Genomic DNA, 24,093 nt, shown 5'->3' on the forward strand with positions numbered 1-24,093 from the left:
ATGGGAGAAAAAAATCTGCAAATCTGATGTTTGATAAAGAATTAATATCCAGAATATATAGAGAGCTCTTGCAATTCAACAACAACAACAACAAAAATCCAAAAATGGGCAAAGGACTTGAACAGACATTTCTCCAAAGAAAATATGCAGATAACTAATAAGCGCATGAAAAGATGCTCAAAATCATTTGTCATCGGGGAAATACAAATCAAAATCACAGTGAGGTATCTCTTCACACCTACTGGGATGGGTATAATTTTTTTTTTTAATCGGAAACAACGAGTGTTGACAGGATGTGCAGAAATTGGAACGCTGCTGGTGGGTATGTATAATGGAGCAGCTGCTTTGGAAAATAGCTTTGCATTTCCTTCAAAGGTTAAACACGGAAGTACCATATAACCCAGCAATTCTACTCCTAGGTGTAGACTCGAAAGAACTGACAGCAGGGACATAAATATATTTGCACACTCGTGTGTAGCCGCACTATTCACAACAGTGGAAAGGATGAAGCCATCATGCTCAGCAACGGATGGGTGGATAAACAAAATGGTGTCCATCCACACAACGGAGTATCGTTCGGTCATAAAAAAGAAGGAAATGCTGACACCTGCTACATGAACCTTGATGACACCATGCCGAGTGAAATAAACCGGACACAGAAGGACAAACGCTGTGTGATTCCTGTTCAGTGAGGAACCCAGAGTCCTCCCATTCATAGAGATGAGAGTGGGGCTGTTGTTCCATGGGGACGGCTCTTGTTGGGGATGATGAAAAAGTTGCAGGCACAGACCCTGGTGATGGCCATAAAACACTGAATATAGTTAAGGTCACTGAATTATATACTTCTGGATGGTTAAAATGGTAATTATATTATGTATATTTGATCACAACTTTTTAAAAAGCCCATTGGAAAGAACTGAACTTTAGGTGAGTTTTATAAATGTCTAGACCCGGGCTGGGCAAATTTTTTCTGTAAAGTGCCAGAGAGTAAGTACTTCTGGCTTTGTGGGTCACGTGGTCTCTGTCACAATTACTCCCTTCTGCTGTTGTAGCCAAGCCACAGACAATATGTAAATGATCAGGCGTGGCTGCGTCCCAATAAAACTTTATTTACAAATATAGGAGACAGGCTAGATTTGGCCCCTGGGCGGGGGTTGCCCACACCTGGCTTAGGCCATCAGAGGTCATAAGTATCTTTGTAAGAAAATAGGAAGCATCAGCCAATTTCTTCTATGAGGCTCTGATTTTCAATTTTCTTCTTGCTGTCTCTTGAACAGCAGTCTCCCCGACCAGAGACAGTCTTGGGGATTTTACGCACAGCTGTGGGCCCTCCCGCCACAGGCCTGGCTCTGAATCAGCACAGAGGGCGGCTCCCCCAGCTCGTCCCGTCCCCCCAAACCTCCCCCAGCTCGTCCCGTCCCCCCAAACCTCCCCCAGCTCGTCCCGTCCCCCCAAACCTCCCCCAGCTCGTCTGGCCGCCGGCCTCCGAGGGCTCTGCTGGGGCCCGGACTGAGGGCCCACGAAGCTCCGCCCACGGGCTCTACCCTAGACCGTCTGACCACGGACCTCTGTCTGCCAAAGCCTTTGACCTGCAGACCTTCCCTTAGAAAAAGGCCCTGCTGAAAACCGCAGGTTTAGGTCTGAGCCTGGCCTTCTTGGGCGGACGGGAAAGGTGCCGGAGTCCCCACGGGAAGCCGAGTCCCGGGGCAAGGACGCACGTGGTCAGCAGGCGGGACAGCCCTCACTGACCTCCGCATGCCCTCTGAAGCTGGGTCTGCGCCCAGGTGAACAGAGGGGGCCAGCCGCGGGTGGTGACTTACCAAGACCACACACGCCCTGGCGACGGGGCGCCTGTGGGGTGCAGTCGGGCCGAGACTTTGGCTCTGGCCCAGAGGTTTCTGTGGTTTTCCTCGGCCATCTGAACCTAGCGTTCTGTCCTTTCCCCTCCCCTGCTGGGGCTCTCTGGGGAACGGTCAGTGTCCCCTTGGAGGGGAGGAAGGAGGAAAGAGAGGTCTGCGTGTCTGCCCTGCCGGGCTTCAGGGACGTCATTGTCCCCTGGGCCCCCTCCTCTGCTGGCCCTTGTGTTCCTGGTTTCCACGGCTCCCCGGGGTCTGTCTTCCCTGGGGATCTCGCCCTCCCTTTCCGGAGGACGCCTGCCCCGCCGTGGCCCCACATGGCACACCTGTTTCTTCGCTTCTGTCTTATTGATGATGCCGATGAGCCTCTGAACGACAGTCTTGGCTTTCCTCCTGTTGGCCGCGGAGGACAGGAGCGGGAGCCAGGCGTTCCAGTACTGCCTCACAGCCAGCATCACCAGGGCGCTGCTCCCCGCAATGCCCCCGAACCTGAAAGGGAATCCCTGGGCTGGAGCGGCGTAGACACCAACGATGCGGGAGCGACATGGGAAGCTTCTCGATTTACCGGGGAGCGGGCACGGCTGGGCGCCACGGAGCACCCCGGACGCGGGCGCTCCCTCCCCCCGATGGCCATGTGGCCCGTGGCGACCCACTCGTGCCCGAGGGCCTCTCGAACGTGGGGCGGAGCGGATGTGACCGCAAGGGGCGAGACGGCCCCGGCCACAGGGTCACAAAGGAGGGCCAGCCCTAGTGGCCGTCCCCACTGAGCCCCGTACCCTTCACCCCACGGCACTGCGGTCCGTCTACCTCCCACGGGCGGCACGCACGCCAAGCCCACAGCCCACGCGGCCACACTGGCCACTTAGCCCGGCATGGCGCACCTGGCGCTCGCCATGAAGGACCTCGCGGCCGCCAGGCGCAGCTGCTTTCTGCCCTTCAGGTTCTCCAGGGTGCTCCTGCCCTGGATGCAGGCTGTGGTGCTCAGCATCTCGGCCACCAGTTGAGTCTCCACCCTGCGGACAGAGAAGTACGAGGGCAGGAGGGCTCTTCGGGGAGACAGGTGCCGTGCAGAGAGGGGAACAAGCCCTGGGGGCATCCGGAGTAGCCTCGTGCGAGCCCCCAAGCCGCAGCTAACTGGCTGAGCGCACTCAACCCACAGAACCACGAACCGGCGTGTTAAATGACGAATCTGTGAAGGGAGCAGCAAAAGGTGGGCACAGCGAGCCCCTCCTAGCAGGGCCGAGCCCCGCCGGGAGCAACGGGGCTCCGCTCCCTGCGCCCCCGTGTGCTGGTCTCGGAGGCCTCCGCTCTGTGCCGGGAGCTCAGTCCGGTACGGTTTCGACTCAAAGCTGTGTCAAGGATGCCAGACCCTCTCCCGAAACGTTTACTACCCCGGCCTCGCCATGGCTTGCGCATAGGTAACACCACACACACGGAGACATCGCCCCCGGGAGGGGGATCCCGTGCTGGAGGGGACCAGATCCCCAACACCCAGCTCGGGGGGCCCTGGATTTATTCCCAGAGAAATACACACAGTTCCTGGGCAGCCTCCCTCCACGGGCCACCTGAGTCTTTATTTTTGAAGAGCGTGGCCTCTGGCTGGGTCTCAGACGCTTCCTGTATTCCGTGGGATAAACCCTGCTCTTTAACTGGAGTGACGGCTCACTTCCGCTTGGTACATACACGGTGTGGTTGGGGCGGAATCTTCCATTTGCTTTCGTTTGTCCCGTGTGTTGTTGCTTTCCCCCCTCATTTGGGCTAAGTGAATGACCTTTCAGTATTGCATTTTGTCTCCCCTGTTGGATTTTTAGTTATACTTCTGTTTACTCTTGTTTCAGTACTTGCTCAAGAGATTACAACGTACATCCTTAACTAACAGTGTGGCTTGGGTTAGTGTATCATTTCACAGGCGGTGGGAAACCTCTGAACAGTATTCTGTGACGTGCCTCATTCCTGTCACTTGTGTTCTCACGGTCACGCACTTTACTTGCATATTTACTAAGAATCCCACCACGCGATGCGCTTCCGTTTTAAAAAGGCACATGTCTTTTAAAGAATTTAAGAACTGAGGGGGAGAGTCATTTGCGCTCCCCACGCATTCACCACCTCGGTGTTCTCCCGGCTTCTTCAACCACGTTTCCGCCTATCATCTTCCTTGAGCCTGAAGAATTTCCTCTGGCATCTCTTCGCGGAATGGAGTACCTACCTTACCTGTAGTTTACCTTATGCCCTGATTTTGCCCTCATTTTTTGCAGGCTCTTCTCACAGGAGGCCTAGATTGACAGGTTTCTTTTCTTTTTTAACCCTTAAAATGGTAGGCAGTCCACGTTGTTTCTGCTGAGAAGTCTGCAGTCCCACCCTTGCTTTCCTACACACAACGCACCCGTTTGCCTTCCGACTTCTCTCCAATGATTTCTTGCCTTTGGCCGGCAGCAATGGGACTACGGTGAAAACAGCTGTGGTTTTCTCTGTGTTTATCCTGCTCGGAGTCATTGAAAATCTTGGATCTCTGGCTTGATGTTTTTAACTCAATTTGGAAAAAAATTAAACTCTTCTATCTTCAGATATACGTATCTCTGCCTCCCTCTCTTGCCTCTGTCCTGAGACTCCTGTTTCCCTTGGGTTAGGCCACTTGATTCTGCCCCACGTGTCGTTGAAGTTCTGTTCATTTCGCTTTTCCGTCTTTTCTCCCTGTGCTTTGGTTTCAATACTCCGTTGAGCTGCATTCACAGTTACTTACCACTTCTTCAGCATTCAGATGTTAAGCTCTCCCAGTGAAACATTTCCAGATGTTGTGTTTTTTAGTTCTGGAATTTCCACTTAGTTATTACAGTTTCCATTTCTTTGTGGAAATTCCCCACCTGTACACTAATTTTTCCACTAAAAATGCTTTCTTGTATTTATAACAGCTGTTTTAAGTTTTAAATTTGTTGTCTTCTAATTTTCAAACTTTGTGTCATATCTGCGTCTGTTAACTGTTTCTATCCTATTGACTGTATTTTCTCCTGGTATGGGAGAACACTTTCTTGTTTTTCCATACGTCTGGTAGTTTTTTTATTTTATGCTGGACACTGCAAGGGCTGTATTGTCGAGAGTGGATGCTGCTGCCTTCCTTTAATGGGATGTTGGGGTTCATTCTGACGGGCAGTTAATTTACTGGTGCCTCAGTTTATCCTATGAAGATTTGAATGAGGCTTTTGTGGGGTAAGTCTAGAGTGGCCCTTACAGCCCTATTCCTAAGGTATACGGTCTTTCTGAACGCCTGGCAAGTTGACTCTGGTTGGCCAATTCAAACACCTCAACACGGATGGCTTCCAGCATCTCTCTGCAGCTTAGAAATCACACCTCAGTGCCTGGGAACATACAAGCTCTGTCCAGTAATCTCTTTTCTCACATCATATCTGACAAATGCCGGCTGTCTCAGTAGCCCCAGGCACGGGTCCTTGTTTCGTCCCAGTATGTCTTCTGTCTGGGCTGTGCTTCCCAACGCTGACGTTTGAACACCCCTCCAACCCCACCCCACAGAAAGCAGGGATGAACGTGCAGCCACGTTTGATGTTCCCTTTTACAGAAATCTCTTCTTTGGATCATCTTTTGTCCAATGCTTGGCAATGATTGGTTCATGTATTTTGCCAAGCTTTACCATTTTTTCTCACAGCACAAGAGTATAGTAACTGTTACTGTGTAATGGCCAGAAATGGTAGGAAAAGGGACTTTTACATATAAATAAACATGTTCTGTAAATGACTTATTTTATTATATATTATATACTTATTTGTTTATAGATAAATATAATATAATATACAATAAATATAATATTAAATATCTTACATATTTATATGTAAGATATAAATATTATACACATATATAAATTAGTAATTTACATAAATATATTGTATATATTGTATAAATTTCTATAAAGACCCGACATTGATGATTATGTTAAATGAAAATGCTGAACAAAGTAGGATGTCCCAAATAACCTTAGACTATCTAGAATTAGACTATCTAATCTATTTTGTGTCTGTTTTAAGGATCTGCATGAAATTTCTTATTAATGGACATTCCTTTATACTGATAGTGTGAATATGAAAATTATTCTGGTAATTAAACACTCAGCGATGAAAATACTGATTAGAAACTGTACTATTTTTCAGCAAGAGCTAAAAATTTACTATTACTGTGCATCGCTATTATAAAATTACTTGTGACCAATTCCACACTAGAGTTTCTACCTATAAATTGCAAAGTGGAGAGATTAGCATAAACATTTGAAATACGTGTCATTTTCTTTAAACAGTGAATCATCTGCAGCGAGTGCCACGTGGCTGAATGTGACCACGTATCCTGCCTGACCAGGCACAAGGTGCAACGTTCTGAGTGGCCAGCAAGATCACTATCAAGTGGGCATCTCTTCCAGAACCAGGGGCCGTGTCTCTCCAGCTGCCAAGCACCCAGGAGCATGTCTGGGCACAGCTAGCAAGCCAGCAGGCTGGATGAACGGTCAGAACCACAGTCAGACCCAGGTACGAGGGGCAATCCCGCTGAGTGCAGTGACTCCGGCTGCCGCTAGAGGGCAGTGATGAGCTTTCAAATATGAGCTTTCAAAAGTTGAAGCGGAAATTACATTTTTATGGTACCTCCACTTTCCCTATTACTATTGGCGTAAACTTCTATTTTTATCTTCTTTTATTGTATTACATAAGATTTTTCATTCTAAAATGAAACTCAATTTAAGAATCACTGGAGAAGAATGGCAAGGCCCCACTTCCTACAGCCTACACCCTGCCGCCCTGACCGAGTCCTCCTGGCCCGCCCGCCACCAGCAGCGAAGCGACTTTTAACCCAACAACGGAACGACTATGCAGCAGCGTTCAGGCGCTGACTCTTTCTAGAAGAATATCTTTGCAGTTTCTCTTTTCAAAATATCTTGTCAATTTTTATCAAAACGGTACCTGCACACGGGGAGGCATTGCTACTTCTACTCAGCTCGCAGCGCTGTTCCCTGCAGGGAATGACTTCTAAACGCTTAGTCCTCTCCTCTAGTAGGCATATGCTTGCCTCTAAAACTTGGCATCTAACTTGACTTCCCAACGTCATCAGCTGCACACATCACCTGTGGAATTCTTACGACGATAGATGAAGTTTAAATTACTCAGACCTGGGGCTGCTGGGTGGCTCAGTCGGTTGAGCATCACTCCTGATTTCAGCTCAGGCTTCGATCTCTCGGTCGTGAGATCGAGCCCTTTGTCAGGTTCTGCCCTGACAGCACAGAGCCTGCTTGGGATTCTCTCTCTCCCTCTCTCTCTGCCACTCGCGCGGTCTCTCTCTCTCTCTCTCAAAATAAATAGATATTTTAAAACAATATTTCAGATTCTCTCTCCCTCTGCCCCTCTCCCTCCTGTGCATGCTCTCTCTTTAAAATTAAAAATTTAAACTACTCAGACCCTCCTTTTGCCCTCTTCTCAACTTATTAATATAGATGATTACAGGATTAATTTAATCCCCCTATTTATTATCTTTATTCTTTAAAACATTATACCAGCTCAGATCTCGTGGACCCTCAGCAAGTGACACCTGACCGCTCACCTTCTCAGGCGAGGCTGCTGTCACAGCCGTTCTCCTCTCTTCTGGACTCTCCCCTCCCCTGCAAAAGCGTTTGGCTTTTGAGTTGCCCAAACTGGTACCACTTTTGTGAAGTAGCCACAACTGTTAAGCCCAAAACTAAAGGATCAGTGAACACCACGATAACGCAAATGTTTTGTGTCTCCTAGAGCTTCCCACTGGCTTTTTCTCCACTGTACGATTTTCAGTTAGCACCGTGCCTTTTCTACTCTTCCGAACCTAACCCCGGGTCCTCTGTCTTCCCTGCCCTCGCTCCAGAGCCCCCTCCGTCCTGCTCCAGTTCAGACAGGGAGCCCTCCCAGCAAGCAGCACAGTGTGACAACTTTTCTGGAATGTATTTATTATTCCAAGCATCCCACATCTCTCTCTCTCGTTTGGTTTATTCCTTTGTTTTTCTGGAGCATATCCTTCAAGTGACTTTCCCACAAACAGGCGTGTGGGAAACATACATTCCGGGTCCCTGTCTGCCTACAAATGGCTTTCCTTCCCCACGTACTTGACTCAAAGTCTGAGTGGGTTCAAATCTAGGCTGCGAATTATTTCCACCTAGAGAGCGCCATTTTTCTTCTGCCTCCCAGTGTTTGGAAAAGGCTGTTGCGTTGATGTTTCCTGTGACTCTGCAGATGGATTTCTTTCTTTTTTTTTAACTCTTAATTTTATTTCAATCCAAGTGGGTGAACATAGAGTGTAATAATGATTTCAGGAGTAGAATTTAGTGGTTCATCACTTCCATACGCCACCCAGTGCTAGTCCCAACAAGTGCCCTCCTTGAGGCCCATCACCATTTAGCCCACCCCCCACCCACCTCCCCCCAGCAACCCCAGTTTGTTCTCCATATTCCAGAGTCTCTTACGGTGTGCCTCCCTCTCTGGTTTTTATTTTATTTTTCCTTCCCTTCTCCTATGTTCATCTGCTGTGTTTCTCAAATTGCACATATGAGTGAAATCATGTGATATTTGCCTTTCTCTGATTGACTTATCTTGCTTAGCATAATACACTCTGGTTCCATCCACATTATTGCAAATGGCAAGATTTCATTCTTTTTGATCACCAAGTAATTAATATTCCATAGTGTGTGTATATATATATACCACATCTTCTTTATCCACTCATCAGTCGATGGACATCTGGGCTCTTCCATAATTTGACTGTTGTCGATGGCGCTGCTATAAACGTGTGCCCCTTTGAATCCGCATGTTTGCACCCTTTGGATAAATACCTAGTAGTGCAGTTTCTGGGTCGTAGGATGGTTCCGTTTACAGTTTCTTGAGGAACCTCCACACTGTTCTCCAGAGCGGCCTCACCAGTTTGCATTCCCACCAGCAGTGCAGGAGGGTTCCCGTTTCTCCACATCCTCGCCAGCATCCAGAGTCCCCTGACTTGTTCATTGTAGCCATTCCGACAGGTATGAGGTGGTAGCTCATTGTGGTTTTGATTTGCATTTCCCTGATGAGGAGTGATGTGGAGCGTGTATTCATGTGTCGGTTGGCCATCGGGATGTCTTCTTTGGAGAAGTGTCTATTCATGCCTTTAGCCCATTTCTTCACTGGATTATTTGTTTTTTGGGTGTTGAGTTTGGTAAGTTTTTTATAGATTTCGGATACTAACCCTTTATCTGATATGTCGTTTGCACATATCTTCTCCCATTCCGTAGGTTGCCTTTTACTTTTGCTGCTTGTTTCCTTCGCTCTGCGGAAGCTTTTTATTTTGACGAGGTCCCAGTAGTTCGTTTTTCCTTTTGTTTCCCTCGCCTCTGGAGACGTGTCTCGTAAGAAGTTGCTGAGGTGCAGGTGGATTTCTTTTAAAGGCGGTTCGGACACTCTCTTCATCTGTGATGACCAGACGTGTCCCTGTGGTGCGTCTGCACGTGAGGGTGACTCCGTTCCCCTGCTGCCCGCTGGTGAGAGCGTCCGTCAGGCGGCGGCGTTGTCTGCCCTGGAGCCTGTCCTGCATCACAATCCGCATTCAAACTTCTTTCTGAAGCACACTCTCTGTTCTTTCCCGGGGTTCTGAAGGTTAGTCGTTGGACCTCCTGTGTGGCTCCGGTGTGGCTCCTGGCTTTTCCGTCACATTTTCTGTGTGCGTCCTTTCTCATCTACTTCCTGAGAGATTTTCTCACACTGATACCTTTTTTTTTTTTAATGTTTTATTTCTGAGAGACAGAGAGAGACAGAGCACAAGAGGGGAGGCGCAAAGAGAGAGAGACACACGCAGAATCTGAAGCAGGCTCCAGGCTCCGAGCTGTCAGCACAGAGCCCGACGCGGGGCTCGAACTTGTGAACTGTGAGATCGTTACCTGAGCTGAAGTCGGACGCTCAACCCACTGAGCCGCCCAGGAGCCCCTCCTCACGCTGCAATCTTCACTCAATTTCTTCTCAAGGGATCTCCAGTCCTTGATTATTCCTTCTTCCACAACACTACACACTTTTTAAATGCCGCAACTTCTCGAGTAAGTTTGAGGGGTTTTTCTTAACGTTCTCCTCTGGTTGTCGCATAATCTGCGTATCCCGAGGAATTCTCCCTATTTGAGAGTGTGGCTGAGATGCTGGTGGGGAGCCGGTAGCAAGCAGGGGAGCCCTGGTGCTCTGCCCGGGGTCAGGCGTCCCGGCAGGCGGCCAGGTGCTCTGTGCACGGCGGCCGCACGTCCCGCCTCAGTGCACTGGGCTCCTTCGTGGGTGGAGGCCAGCAGCGGGTGGGCGCCCGGTAGCCACCGAGCTGCATGACCAGGGACCACCCCTCGGTCTCCCCCAGCTGGGGTGGGAAGTCAGAGAGCGTGGGAGGCTTCCCTTGTGGAAGCCAAGTACCTCTCAGGACAGACTGTTGAGAGAAAATAACCCGTAGCCTCTGAGAGAGGTCAGTCCACACTGTGCCGGAGGAAGGGCCCCTCGTGATGACCCTCAGCGCTGGCGGTGAGAACGGACAGGCTCCGTCACGGCTGTGCTTCAGCTACTCTGTTTTCAGACGGAGCCCTTCTGACGCCCCCACAGCTACCGCCTCAGGTCGGTGGGCACGGGTACCTCGGGCAAGGCTGACGGACACCTGCCCCAAACGTCCGGCTCCTCAGAGGGTTTAGTCAACTGCCCGATCCTCGACTTGCCGGCTCCACGAGCTTCCGACGGCCCTCACCCTCCGCCGGCCGCCTCTCCTCCCCTCCTGTGGGGAAGCCTCGTCCCGCCCCACCTCATCCCGACAGACATCCACGGCTCCGGTGTTCTTCCAGAAATCTCTGCCTCTGCGTCTACGGACCCCTGGGCCTCGGAGGCGCTGCCCTGAGCTCCGGGGTCGCTCGAGGGCAGCCCTGTCTCGACGGGCCGTGTGGCCCACGGTCCTGGGAACCCACCCCAACCTTCCTCGCAGGGCCACCGTCTCACCCCACCTGCTACTTCGGGCCGGTGACCGGGGTCCTCAGCCGGACTCTTCAGTCACGCGTCCATCCCCTCCCTGCCCTGCGGCCCTCGGAGGGAGCTTCCTGTGCCCCCGTGTGGCTGGAGCCCCCCGGCTGGCACGAGAGCCACCGGGTCTCCCCTCGACCCGCCGCTGCCCCACACCAGGCCTCTGTGCCTGAGCGTCCCGTCTGAGGAGGGCAGGTCCTGGCGGGCACGCACCACCCCACCCGGAGAGAAGGGGTGCGGTGGAAAGGCGGCTGCCGCAGTGTGTGACGCGGTCTTCTGTTCGTGGGGCAGCTGGGACCCACGCACGCCCTCAGAACGCAGGCTGCCACAACCGCGTCCGATTCTTGAGGAAGTTACGGCGACCAGCCAGAGACGAGGCTCCCCGTTACCTCTCAGCAATGGACCTTGTTACTTGGGCCCAAGCCCTACCCACGGGAGGGGGCCTCTCCTGCTGCCCTGCGTCCTGGGGGCTCCCGTCGCCGGGTGCTGTGCCCGTCTCAGGGATGTGAACCCACAGGGATCGCGGCTGACTCCTCCGGCAGTTTCTGGCGTGCTCCTGCCCACAGAATGGGCGCGTGGCCGCGTCCGAGAGGCTGCATCCGGGGGTCTCTGGGAGCGTGGGCTTGTAGAACCGGACGCCTGGGCCCGGTCCCGGCTCTGCCGCCTGCCGGGGAGGTGGCCTCCGGCCACAGACGTGGCCTGCGCCTGCCTCGGTTTCCTCACCTGCAATATGGGGACGGTGGCACCCACCAGAGAGCTGGTTGAGGTGGTGCCGCGGGGTCCTCGGAGGGACCCCACGCGCATCTGAGACCCTGGCCACTTGGAGGCCGGCGGTGTTAAGACGTCTCAGGTGGCATTCATTTGTTGGCCCCCAAATACACGCTGCGTGTGTCCCACGCAGGCCCCGGAACTGCCGCTGAGGTATGGCGGACGCATCCGTGTCCCTGGGGTTCTCGGTCGGGGACAGACCCCCCCCCCCCCACGCTGCCAATCACGCTGCCACAGCGGGCAGCCCGAGACGCGGACGCGGCCCGAGGTCGGCCTCACGTGGCAATTCGGCACGCCTGGGTCCGGCCTGCCCACCCTGGCTGCGGACTCACTACGAACGTCTTCTTCATACCCTCGAGTCGGTGATTTCGTGGTTTCCAGGAAATAACCCACAAGACCCTCAAGGAAAACGGTCGTCACCACAGAAAAAACTCACAGTAGAAACAAATTAAAACAGCCTGACACTCACAACGAGGGGAAAGACGCAGAAACACAATTCCCGATCGGAGGTCGGAATGCGAGAGCCGCCGGAAGCTGTGAGGGAAAGCGGGCGTCCAGCGCCGCACGGGGACAGGGGTCCGGGAGCTCGTGCCGCGACATCCGGCAGCCATGGCCCCCGGAGAGCGAGCGGCCCGCAGCGGGCAGGGCGACAGGGGCCGGAGGGCTTTCTTGTCACCGGGACACCTCCTCGGTGACTTCTGAATTTATGTGGCACGTCTGTGTTGCCCACTCAGAACCACGTTCATCAAAGCTCTGTCTGTCGGGGATGGCAGACGGTGACCCGGGAGCCCCTTTCTGCCTCTGTGCCCGTGACCGTCACGCTCACGGCCAGTGAGCCTCGTGTGGCCTCAGAACCCTTCTGAACCCGGCCCTCTGGAGCCGTGGCTGACGGCGTCGTGCTGGCTGACGAGGAGCTGGCAGGCAGAGGCGCACGGACACACGGGCACGGCTGCCGGGACACGTGCTGGGATGACCCAGGGCTGGCGCTCGGGCCCGGTGACCCCTCCTGGCCTCAGGGGGATCGGTCCACAGCTACTTACCGGCTAAACATCCTCAGGAGCCTAATGCCCATCTGGATGGCCTTCTGCGAGCAGGCCATGGCGACCTCGTGGTCGTGGGCCATGTGGGCAAAGTGGGTCAGTCGTGTCAGGGTCTGCAGCTCCACCAGGGGGTCCGACCAGTTGCACTCAGAAGCCATTTCCACCACCTTCCGGGCAGGGGAGAAGGGGCGTCTGTTAGCGCGGCTGACGTGCCACCCCCGGGGTCCCCGCCCCGAGCCGACTGCAGAGGAAGCGCACGGGTGGCTCCCACGTGGAATGGCTCGGGCACCCTGCGAGGGGCAGGTGAGCGCCGTGGTGAGGACGGGGTCCCGCGACAGGGCACCCAGTCTGCCGCCTCAGGCAAGGCCCTCTGACCCCGGCTCTGAGTCTGAGCAGCTGACCCGAACGAGTGGCCTCAGGCTGGGGGCTCTGGGCACCGGTGGCGCCTACCTGGGCCAAGGGGGGCACGGAGAAGTCCATGAGGCCCAGCCCGTTGCAGGAGTACATCTCCAGAGCAACGAGAACTCTGGTCACCGAGTTGACGTCCTCGTTGGGACTCTGGGGGAAGGAAGCGCCCGTCAGCCCGGGGGTACCGGGACGCTGGGGCCCGGAGCCCTGGGACACGCGGGCATCGCGGCGACAGCCAGAGCCATTGGTGTGTCGGTTTCTCTCCAAGGTCCCTTTCCAGGCAGTGACGAGGCAGCAGGTCTGGTGGCTGGGCTGGCCGGGGGGTGGGGCAGGGCCCGCCCATGACCTCAGAGCCCACGTCTGTGGGAGCTCTCCTCTCTGGGTCCCTGCTTGTCCCCCTTCAGGCGGGAGACCAGGGAAGACCTCAGCAGGAGGCGTCCGCCCTGCAGGCCCCGGCCCGCCAAGCCCTCCGAGCCCCCGGGAGCTCCCAGACGCTGCCCGCGCCCCAGACCCCTGGCACCTGCTCGTCCGCACCCAGCCGTGGCCCGATCTGCTGCTGTAGCAGCTGCCGGGCCTTCACCCAGGTGGCAAGGAGCTGCTGCTGGGTGCTCAAGGGCACCACCTCTTCGGGCTCCGTCCCGGTGCTCAGGTTCAGGGCGAACTCGCAAACCTAACACAGATGGGGCCTTGTTCTAGAGCCTGAACTCTGAACAGGAGCCCGAGCCAAGACCCAAACTAGTAAAAGTAAGTGGGCCTGGCTCGTGGTCAGACCGGCGGGGGTTTAAACAGGCACCAGGCCTGCAGCTGGGCGGCCTGGCCCCCACGCGCCCCTGGGGGGCCCCCGGCTGGCCCTGCCACCTGCCCGGCTCCGCCGCCTCCCCTCCCTGACAACACCCGGCTCTCTGTCTTCCTCTTACAGAAATGCATGTTCTCTGCCCCTCCTTGCCCTGCTCCCTATTTCCTGGCAGTAGAAAACCCTAGCCAGTTTCACCTCCTAATGGCCACCCGTCACCTGCGCTAGTGGAGTGAGGGTCCCTCCCCTCCGGCCTCGCGCAGCGAGGGCTCTACCTCCACCGCGGTCCTGACTTCAGCGCTGGCTCCTGAGTCCAGTGGTGCGTGAAACAGGTTCGGGCGCATGGGTCTTCTAGATTTTTCCGGCACTTGGGTCGGAATCCAGTTGATAATCAAGCCTCGAGCCAAAGTGTTGCAGAGCATCCCCAGCAGAGTGAAGTCTCTGGAAAGAGCGTGCCGGCAGGTGAGAACACAGTCGCACGCACAGACTCAAGCAGACGAGTCCGTGACAAAGTGCGTTTGCCGGGCTCCCATCTTGCCGGGACCAACGACAGGCGCCGATGGTCCCGGCGCCAGTTTGCTGAGCTGTTCCAAGGCCTCCTAGGGGAAGCTGGCTGTGACGAGGGCCGCTCCGGTGACGCCTGGCTCCCCGCCACAGGTGGCCTTCCTGGCGAGAGGGCGCCGCCGTGCCAGGCAGGCGGGCTCCTCGGGGCATCGTCGGGGCGGGACAGAGAGGCCCATCTGGCCTCCGTGCCCGCTGCCGGGCGTCCGTCAGGCCTCAGTCGCGGCCCGGGCACTTCTACCGGTTGGTTAACAGATCAAATGGGCCTCGGCCAGAACGCCCACGTTTCTCACTGGCAACGTTATGGCACCAAAACGTCGAAAACTGCTGCAAACGGTCTCCGCACGTCCAGAACCGGGGACTCAAAGTCTGAGCTCCATCTGCGATGGAAACTCACGGCAGTGCTGGGAGGGGAGAGGCTGGCGTCTGCGGAGCCCCGCTGGGGCGCTCGCATCAGAGGGGCATCCACAGGGCCTGCTCACTGCCCAGCGAGGGGCTCTCTAGCTCGGGCTCCGTGTTCGTTATTAATCGTCCCTGACGAAAACCGGCACGCGGCCTGCTGGTTCCCACCCCGCCTAGCACATCTACTTCGGTATCTGATGAGAAAACCTAAAGCTTATCGTTCAGACTAAAAACCAAACCAGCAAAAAACACACAAGGAGAGTCTTTAAATGTCATCCTTGTCGGGTGACACTGTGGTCTGTCTTGCTTTTAAATTTCCAATTTTAGCTCACGAAAACAGCAATCTCCCGGGCTCCCATCCATCTACGTAAGAAAACACAGACGCACGTTTGCAACCTTCCATGAAACCAGATGAGACTCGTACAAAGGAGTCGCTCTTTGCTTCCATTTTTCCCAGCTGATCCGGGTCTCAGCAAACCTTCCTTAGAATCATTCTGTTTGGAACAGAGTGGGGCAGGCCGGCTCCGTGCTGAGAAACAGTGAGGGTGGGGGGCTCCTTGCCGGGTGGGCCCGAGGCCTTCCTCCACCACTATGGGCCGCCCTGCGGCTCAGAGAGGGTGAGCATCTGGCTTGGGGTGCACGGCTAGTGAACGGAGCCTGGGATGCTTGAGCAGCCCTCCCTGTGCCCCCACAGCCTTCCCCCTGTCCCCCTGTCCCCACGTCCCAATCACTGTCAGACACCAGCCAACGGCAGACCTGCCTTTCCCGGAAGGAGGGCACTGACGACGGCGGGGAGGGTCCCGGGTCACCACCCCCACCGGCGGACCCGTGTGTGACCCCACAGTCCCCGGGCCTGAATCAAGGTCTCTCGGAGCAGCAGGACGGAGCCTTCCCCGGGGGTCAGGACCGCACGCGGGACCCGCCAGCCACACCTACCCGTTGTGGCCCGTGGCCTTGACGATGCTCAGGAGGTGGTCCAAGGCGTCCACGAGCTCCCTCTGCCTCCCGGCCACGATGAGGTGGCGGTTGTGGTTGAGGACGTAGACCACCGCGTTCTGCACGATCCAGCCTTCCTGGATCTCTCGCCCTATCTCGGCGCACCGCAGCCAGCTGTCCATGGCGCCCCGTGACAGACTCTCAATCCAGGTCCTGCAGAACGCACCCCGTCAAGCTCTTCCTTCGAAACGAGACCTTTCCCGAACGGGCATTAGGGACCCGAACATGCGGTCTGCCCGTGGCCCACTGGTCTGCGGAGCCTGCCCCCGGCCTGGACTGCCTGCCGCGACCCACTGCGTCCCCTCGACCCGCCCGCAGGGGCCGGGCCGTGTCCCCGTGCTGCGACTGCCCGCTGCCTCCACGGGAGCCTGTTCGCTAGTGACAGAGGCTCGCCCCTCCAGTTAGCGGGTGGGCAGTTAGACGGTGTGCGGCTCCTGCGACATGGGGCCGATATTCACGCACTACCACACTCTCTCTTAAAAATACTTAGTTTTAGATCAAAGACAACTGAGACCCTGGTATCACTGTTAACAGAGCATCTCAAATTCACGAGCGTTTCTGTCGTGCCATTTCACGTGCTGTGTCTTCTGGGATGTTCTACGTGAAGCGCTCTGCTCACCCACACTCGTGACCAAGGCCCAGACCACAGCTCGTCCTCTGAGCGCACGGAAAGCCGCTCCCCTTCCACACCCCACTGCTTACACCAACCCATCGTATCCCCTTTTTACTAATAACAAAATACGCTAACTGGAAGGAGCCAAAGTGTGGATTCTACTAAAACACACTAGAGTAACCATCCTGCCACGCCGGCCACGCATGACACCAGCCACGCCCCTGGTGTGGGCGCAGCCTCCCTGGGCCACCCGGCCCGCTCCGTGGCTGAGCCGTGCTGGCAGCTGCCGGGGACGCCGGGGCCCCTCCGGGCCACCTACCGGTACACGACCCACTGTGTGTTGTCCTCGGGGCACTCGAGCGTGTAGCCGGCCGAGTGCTGGCTCGGGTCCTCCGGGGGGGTGGGGTGGTCATTGAGCTGCACGCCCTCTGAGCGCAGCAGGTGGACGGTGGCCTGCGAAGGAAGCGAGGGGCGGCAGAGTCACAGGGCACAGACGCAGAGCCAGGCGGGAACACGCGGCCAGGCACAGGGTGGGCAGACCCCGCAATGCCCCGTGGTCCTCTCAGCCTCAAGGGTCCTCCCTCCACCTCACCCACAAATACCGTGTCCCGGGAAGAGACGGCTCCTTCTACGAGCCCCACACAAGTCACGCCATTCCTCGGACACAGTCACTTCTCAACGTTGGCCAGCGCCCGGCCGCGTCTGCCCCCGGTCACCTCACGAGCGCGCAGAGGCACTGAAGGCTGCCGAGAGCACTGGCACGGCCGGGCAGGTGGCCCTGCCACCGCTGGCTGTGCCCCAGTCTTCACTGCGTCCCCAGCTCACGGCATCGGCCCGGCATTTGGGAGGCACTTAGCAGACGGTCCCCGAGTAATTCAGAGCGCGCTCTAGCCCGGCTGCCCAGACCCCAGGAGAAACGACCTAACGTGGCTCCAAGGATTTTGGTTACGCAGTGCCGTGGAGCGTGGCCCCCGCGGGCGGAGGTGCAGGTGCTGTGGCCCAGTGCTGACCCCTGATGGCACACCTCTCCCCGCTACAACTTGCTCAAAGTGCTTCTGACGTCCACTCCGATGCAACCCCCCAAAACAGCAGGTCACTGCGTAGTCCCCACGTGACTGTGGGCTCCCGATGCAGAAACTATCTCTAAGGAAAGGGGACACGCAATCACGGGGCCCTCGCGCACCAGGAAGGCGCCCCTACTCGGCACCCGTCCCTTCAGGAGGCGGGTCTTCAGGGGCAGTGTTCCACAAAGCACAGGCGCCCACGCCGACCCACCAGCGACGCACCTCTGCGTTGATGAACCCCACTTCGGCGAACTTGCGCAGCAGGCTCGGGGACGCCTGCCGCTGCGACGTCACTTCTGAGTGGCCCCGGCCGTCCTGGGCCGCGCTGTCTCCGCCCCTCTTCTTCTTTCCTGGGGGAAAGAGCGGAGCCTCAGCCTTGGTCAGACGTGGTGCTTCTTTTGCAGCCAAGAAACAAAAACATCTCAAGGGTTCCTGGCTCACCCCCAGCTCCGGGGGCAGACAGGGGTCTCTGGGAGGTGCGTCTTTGCTAGAAGGGGCCGGAGGAAAGGCCCCCCCACCCCCGGGGTGCAGGGCTCCCTGGGCGGGTGGCTAACGTGTCCCCAAAGCCGGCTCAGCCGCAGCTCACGTGTCACTGACGTCCCCGACAACACATTCTTGGTTTTGCTTGTGCCCCTTGAGAAGCACCCGGCCCCACCAAGCCTGCAGCAACCCTGCCCTGGGTCTCCTCAGACCCCTGGCACATGCCTGTGCCCTGACCGTCCATCGGACCTGCCCACTGACCCATCAGCCCCAGAATCTGTGCTGATGTGGGAGGCCGTCCTCCACCCACACTCCCGAGAAAACCCCACCCACCTCAGCCCCCCCCCCATTCACTGTCACCTCTGCCCTCTGCCCTCTGCCCTCTGCCCCCAGGCGCCCGACACGGCGGCCTCTGTTCTCTTGCTCACAGCAGGTGCCTTCCCTTTTGGAGCCCCGATGACCCTGAGGGACCAAAGAGCAAAGGGACAAGGGCCCGGCTGCACAGGGTCCGGCGGGTCACGGTGACGCTCGGGAGTCCCTTCCATCGCAGGACCCCTGCTTCCAGCACGTGCACACTGACCCGGCCCCCGGCAGGAGCCGCCCCACTGGTCATCGGGGCTGCCGGCCCCTGCCCAGGGGCGGCCGCACGGTCCGGCTCCGGGCTTCGGAGAACATGCGACCCTGGCTGGCGCCTGGGCGCGCGTGTGGGGGCCCTCGTACCTCTCTTCAGCCGCGCCGGCCTCTTCGCCCTGACGTCGTACAGGAGGCAGAAGCGGCACGCTGTCCGGCAAACGTCCCACACCCCCTGCTTCCGGGCGACTTTGGCGAGCTCGGCCCAGATCTGTATTCTGCTCGCCGAGGAGCCAAGCGACAAGAGCGCGTGCGCGTGTCGCTCGTGACAGGCCACCCGGCACCACCGCGGGGGGCGCGCGAGCCACGGCCCTTCTCGCCCGCGGGGGGTGCCCGCGCCCCTCCCTGCTGGGGCGGGTGTCCCGCTAGCCCGGCCGGGGGCGCCGCCTCACCCACCGCTCCCTGGCGTTCTCGCCCCCCAGACGCCACAAGTGCCCGGCGGCCTTGTCCACGCTGATGATGTGGTGCCGTGCCTTCGCGAACAGGAAGCTGAACCGGCCCCTGGTCTTCCCTGTAGACACTGCGGGCGGAAATGGAAGGGCAAGGCTGGCGTCCGGTGTCCCAGGGCCCAGGACTGGGAGGGGCCGCACCTCCGTCCCGGGGACCCTGGTGCCAGGGGGGTGCCGCCCCCACACGCAGCGGCCCGGGGGCTCTGCGCTCTGGACAGGTGTGAGCTGGTGCCCCTCCGGAGGGCACTCTCTCATGCCGGCCCCTGCCCGACACCCCCGCTCCCTCCCGCGGCCTGGCCCTCTGGTCTGCTGGGTGGCGGGGGCTCCCTTTGATAAACAAAGCGCAAGCCATGGAGAGCCTGGCTTCCCCGAGCGCGGGGCTGCCCGGCACAGTTGCACAGAGCGTGTGGCACATGCCGTGCCCCTCTCAGCCAACACGCCAGCCGCCTCCAGGAGCCAGCCCCCCGCCCCCGGGGCCCCTCACCCTGCAGGGCCGGGGTGCCTTCTCCGGCTGGGCTCCCGGCCGGCCAGCAATGCTCTTACCGATCGGAGCACCTCAGGGCTCTGCCGACACTTGCAGGGCACAGCGGAAAGCCAGGGCGGCCACACCCAGTGAGCCCCACGGCCACTGAGGGCCACGTCCCAGAGCCGTCTTCTCCCCACCGCTGGGGCATGACAGCTGGGGGAGCCTCGGGGCGGCCTTCGGTGGGGCCCCCCAGCCGGGCACCCAGCCGCCGCCATCCTCAAGAATGTGATGTGCCTGGCGGGTCAGTGGGCCGAACTGGGCCCCCCAAAAGGTATGATGAACCCTAACCCCCAGAACCTCAGAATGTGGCCTTATTTGTGTCTCCACGGGGACGAGGTGAAGGCACGGAGGACACTGCCACCTGCAAGACACAGGGGGGCTGCAGCCATGCCCCCTCCAGACTGGTGCTTTCAGAGGCCCAGACCGCACACGTCAAGGTTCGGACCCTCGGCCGGCATGGCGTGGCCCCCACACGCCAGGCTGAGCGTCTGCCTCAAGACGGCACGAGGCTCAGGCGGCCCCCGGGCTCTGGAAGAGAAAGCCAGCCTGCCTTTGGCCTCGTTCTCGCTGTCGAGCACAATCTGGAAGGTGTCGGGGGCCAGGGCCAGGCCCGCGTTCACTAGGAGAGCCCGCTTCTTCCTGACGCTGTCTTTTGGGACAGCTTTCTTGGCCTGCAGCAGGAAGGAAGAGCGGGCTCTCACGTCGCCAGAAGCGACACTGTCTCCGGGCTGTTCCAAGGAGGCACGTGGGCTCCCGCAAGGCCCCAGCCCCCCGGCCAACCCCACAGAGGCCGTGATGACAGCACCTGCTCGACGGCCACGACGGCCTTGTCCTCGGCACGCTCAGGGCACTGGTACAGCCTGGTGCACAGATACAGCCGGTTGAAGGCCGTCCTGAGCTGGTCCTGGTAGAGGCCCAGGCCGTCCAGACGCATGGCCTTCTGCAGGTGCCGCATGGCCGGCTCCAGCCGGTCCTCGTCCTCCTCGATGTGCACCATTTCCATGTGCACCTGGCAGCGGAGCAGGACCATGAGGCTGGTGGGGGGGGGGAGGGGACAGCACAGCGTCACGCGGGCCCCGGGAGCACTGGCTTCCCGGTAGACGCCCCAGGGGGAGACGCGCAGTGAGCCTCCGGCTGCTCCTGGCTTTCCTGCATCCTTTAGGCCCTGCCCGGCCTGCCTGGAGGACTCAGACGGGGGGACAAGCGGCGAGGGCCCTGCGGACGCCAGAGCGGCTGGGGCGCGCGCTCCGAGGCCCAGAAGCAGCAAGCTGGCAGACCTGGGACACGCCAGTGAGGCCTGCCGGGTGGCGCACAGGGACGGCTCGGGAAGCTTGGGACGCTGCAGCCACCTGGTCTGTCCACGGGCACCGCCCACCCTCCCCCAACGCCCACTGCTCCCTGCGGCCTGCCCCCCCCCCCCCCGCAGCGTGTGGCCGGAAGCCTGCTCTTTGCCCTCCGAAGGCAGCCCCGCTCGGGTCTTAGCAGCTGGGGCACCCCCCGCGCTCAGAACAGCCACCGTGCCCCACGGGCCCTCACCCTACCTCTGCCAGTGTCTACGGGTGTCAGCGAGGGGCCCTCACAGCCTTTCCATCAACGGGAGGCAGAGAGCCCACGTCACGGGGTCATGCCCTGGGACGCCAGCATTGGCAAATCCAACAGATTTGGCCGAACGCGAGTTCCACGGGACCCGCGAACTGAGCACAGATGGAGGCGTAAATGCCACGTGGCCTGCCTACGACCTCAGGGACGAGGAGGCGGGGAGGCCCCGTGGCCCTGGTCAGTGCCGGGAGAGGGCCCGCGCTCCTCACGGGGGACCAGGTTCACCCACAGACTCTCCACAAGCCCGGGCGGCAGCCAGGGCCATGGTCCCGGGGTGGCTACAGAGGACAGCTTAGGAGCTGGCCGAGGCCAGCCAATGCCACACACAGCAGAGGGGGCCGCACGGAGGGTCAGCCCACTCTGGGAACGACCTGGCAGACGGCTCGCTTGAAGAGGCCGTGACTCGAATGAGGGCACGCAGCTGCCACAACGGAGGAACGGGACCAGGCGAAAAGGACTTAGAAGTGAGCAATCCTCCGACGGTGGTAAGTGACTCTGCGACACGCAGCAACCACAAAGCGGGGCCACGTATGCGAGGCGGCCGGCACGGGGCTCCGGCGGAGCGAGGCCGCGGCCCCCGGGGGGCGTCAGGCGCGAGCCCGTGATTGTCGGCCCCCCGGGGGACAGAGCGCGGGGCCGCCGTGCCAAGGAGGCGACATCAGAGCACAGCCTGGGCGGCTGGAGTCCTAGGCTGACAGGAGGGAGGGGCTCTGTGGCACCAGAGACCGGACGACCAGGAGGCTGTTCGTCACCAGACGTGGTTAACTCAACGCCTTTCCAACAGAAACCAACTTCCCCAGACGGGACAACAGAGCCTAGCACCCTGCAGCGTATCACCCACACTGTTCGGTGCATACCAGGCGAGCAAGGACGAGAAAAACGTGACCCACAGTCAGGATACGGGAAGGACCACATGTTGAGTTTACCAGATAAATCCACTAATGCACGTATTACAATACAAGTACAAATATATCAAAAACCTGAAGGAAAACAATACTAAGGACAGAACAGATATTGAATCTCAGGCGAGGTGGAGAAATGCAGACACGGGAGGTACCTGAGCTCGGAACTAGACTACGTGAGGGGAAAACTCCTGCTCAGGGCTCACGGCACACAGGAGACGGCGGAAGGAAATCAGCCACCAGAGGGACAGACTGAACAAGATGTAAAAACGAGCGGAGACTTGGGGACCTGTGGGCAGTATCGAGGGTGCACTCGAAACCCAGGTCCCAGGAGGCGGAGAGCGAGAAGGACGAAGTCACAGCCAATAACTCCGCAAACCTGAGACGTCCGGTCACATATCCGGGCATCGCAGCCAACCCAAGGAGGGTTCTTTAAGGCTTTGAGGAATCCCACGACCAAAACTCTGAAAACAGAAGAAGCAGAAAGACTCCCGGCACACAGAACGACGCCGAAAACAGCGCACGTCTTCCTCAGGAACGTGACGGCCAGAAAGCAGGACATCGTCTTCAAAGTGTCTGAAGAGGAAAACTGTCCCTGAACCCAGAATCCGGTGACCGGTGAAAATACTCTTCAAAGATGGGGACGAGGTGAAGCCATTTCAGGTCAACACGGCAGAAGCTCTTAGGGCTGAGATCGAGCAGGTGGGAGCTTGGGTGTGTGGGAAGGAGAGACCCAGCGGGACCGGCCAAGAGGGAGGCAAACCCAAGACACCCTCGTTTCCCTCTGAAACGTTCTCCTTGTTGAAGAAAACCACTGGCCGCCAAGACCAGACGACAGCACTGCAAAGCTGAAGTGGACACATCTTCACGTGGGAGACGTCACACTACATCGAGGGGAGCCCACGGCCACGACGGCACGGAGGCAGGGAGCGGGCTGAGGGAGGAGAAGGGCTGCGGGGGCCCTGCCTGCGGGGTGCCCTCACGGACTCTGCTGCCCGAGGACCCGTATTTTTGGCCCTCGAGCGGCGCCCCCCCCCCCGCCCCCCGCAAAGTACAGCCGAGGAAGTGGACAGAATTCTAAAAGTTAACCTCGAGGAAGGCAGGGAAGGAGCCACAGGAAGGAGAAAGGATGAGCGGAAAGACGTGAGGTCGAAGACCAGCTCAGCAGGACACGGAGCGCAGAGGGTGCGGGGCTCCAGGCACCACGCAGAGGGTCACAGTGATGGAAGGCGGACAGACAGCGGTCCACCCGACACTGCCAGGCCGTGCTCCGCGCGTTCAAGGTACACAGAGGACAGGATTTAAGAGGATGGAAAAGGAGAGGCCGTGCATCCGGGGAGGTGGTGTTACCACCACACGCCGGAGCCTTCAAGGCAGGGGGGTCACCAGCGGCTAAGAGGCCACGAGGAGACACGACCCCAAACGTGCGGGACGCGGTGTTTGGGACCACGCCGAGCAAAGCTGAGGGAGACACGGGGTGCCAGAGGCCAGGCGGCTCGGAGCCGGAGGCCCGCACTCCAGCCGGCACTCGCTGGGCTGAGCACTCTGCACCCAGGGGAACCTGGCCTCAGGGTCAGCCCGAGGGGACACTCACAGGAGCTGCCAAGAGCCCCTCAACAAGGACAGACAATGCCATCAGCTGCCACCAGGACTCCTCGGCGTTGACCTGCCACGGGGAGTGTGGCAGCCTGGAACCCTCCTCCAGAAGCAGCCACTCGGCACAGTCCCCAGGCCCAGAACGTTCTAAGGAGAAAGAATACTTCCTAGCTTCCCGATTCATTTTATAAAGTCAGCGTGACCTTGACGTCAACCCTGACAAAGGAAGGAAAACACAGGCCGATGTCCTCATGAACATATGCATAAGACCCTCTAACAAATCACGGGAAGGAAGCCGAACCTGGCAATACATTAAAGAGTGAAAAGATCGGGACCACACAGAGCGTGCACGGTTGGTTCAACCCCCAAAACTCAATCGGCGTGATTCAGGCA

General features: G+C 58.2%; 1 protein-coding gene across 1 annotated transcript in view; it reads right to left on the minus strand.

The window, feature by feature from the left end:
• CFAP46 (cilia and flagella associated protein 46) overlaps positions 1–24,093 on the minus strand; it is a 94,426-nt gene that overhangs the window by 53,757 nt on the left and 16,576 nt on the right. The window contains 13 exon segments of the mRNA XM_047073650.1: positions 2,183–2,345; positions 2,738–2,869; positions 12,682–12,848; positions 13,132–13,239; positions 13,610–13,759; positions 14,158–14,323; positions 15,782–15,994; positions 16,774–16,907; positions 17,741–17,868; positions 18,719–18,846; positions 19,025–19,148; positions 20,154–20,274; positions 20,409–20,637. Of these exon segments, the coding sequence (XP_046929606.1) occupies positions 2,183–2,345; positions 2,738–2,869; positions 12,682–12,848; positions 13,132–13,239; positions 13,610–13,759; positions 14,158–14,323; positions 15,782–15,994; positions 16,774–16,907; positions 17,741–17,868; positions 18,719–18,846; positions 19,025–19,148; positions 20,154–20,274; positions 20,409–20,637 (1,963 nt within the window).

The sequence above is a fragment of the Lynx rufus genome, unplaced genomic scaffold, assembly GCF_022079265.1.
Source record: "Lynx rufus isolate CCGP_SWC_20201006 ecotype Redwood Valley unplaced genomic scaffold, mLynRuf1.p SCAF_11, whole genome shotgun sequence".
NCBI classification, from domain to species: domain Eukaryota; kingdom Metazoa; phylum Chordata; class Mammalia; order Carnivora; family Felidae; genus Lynx; species Lynx rufus.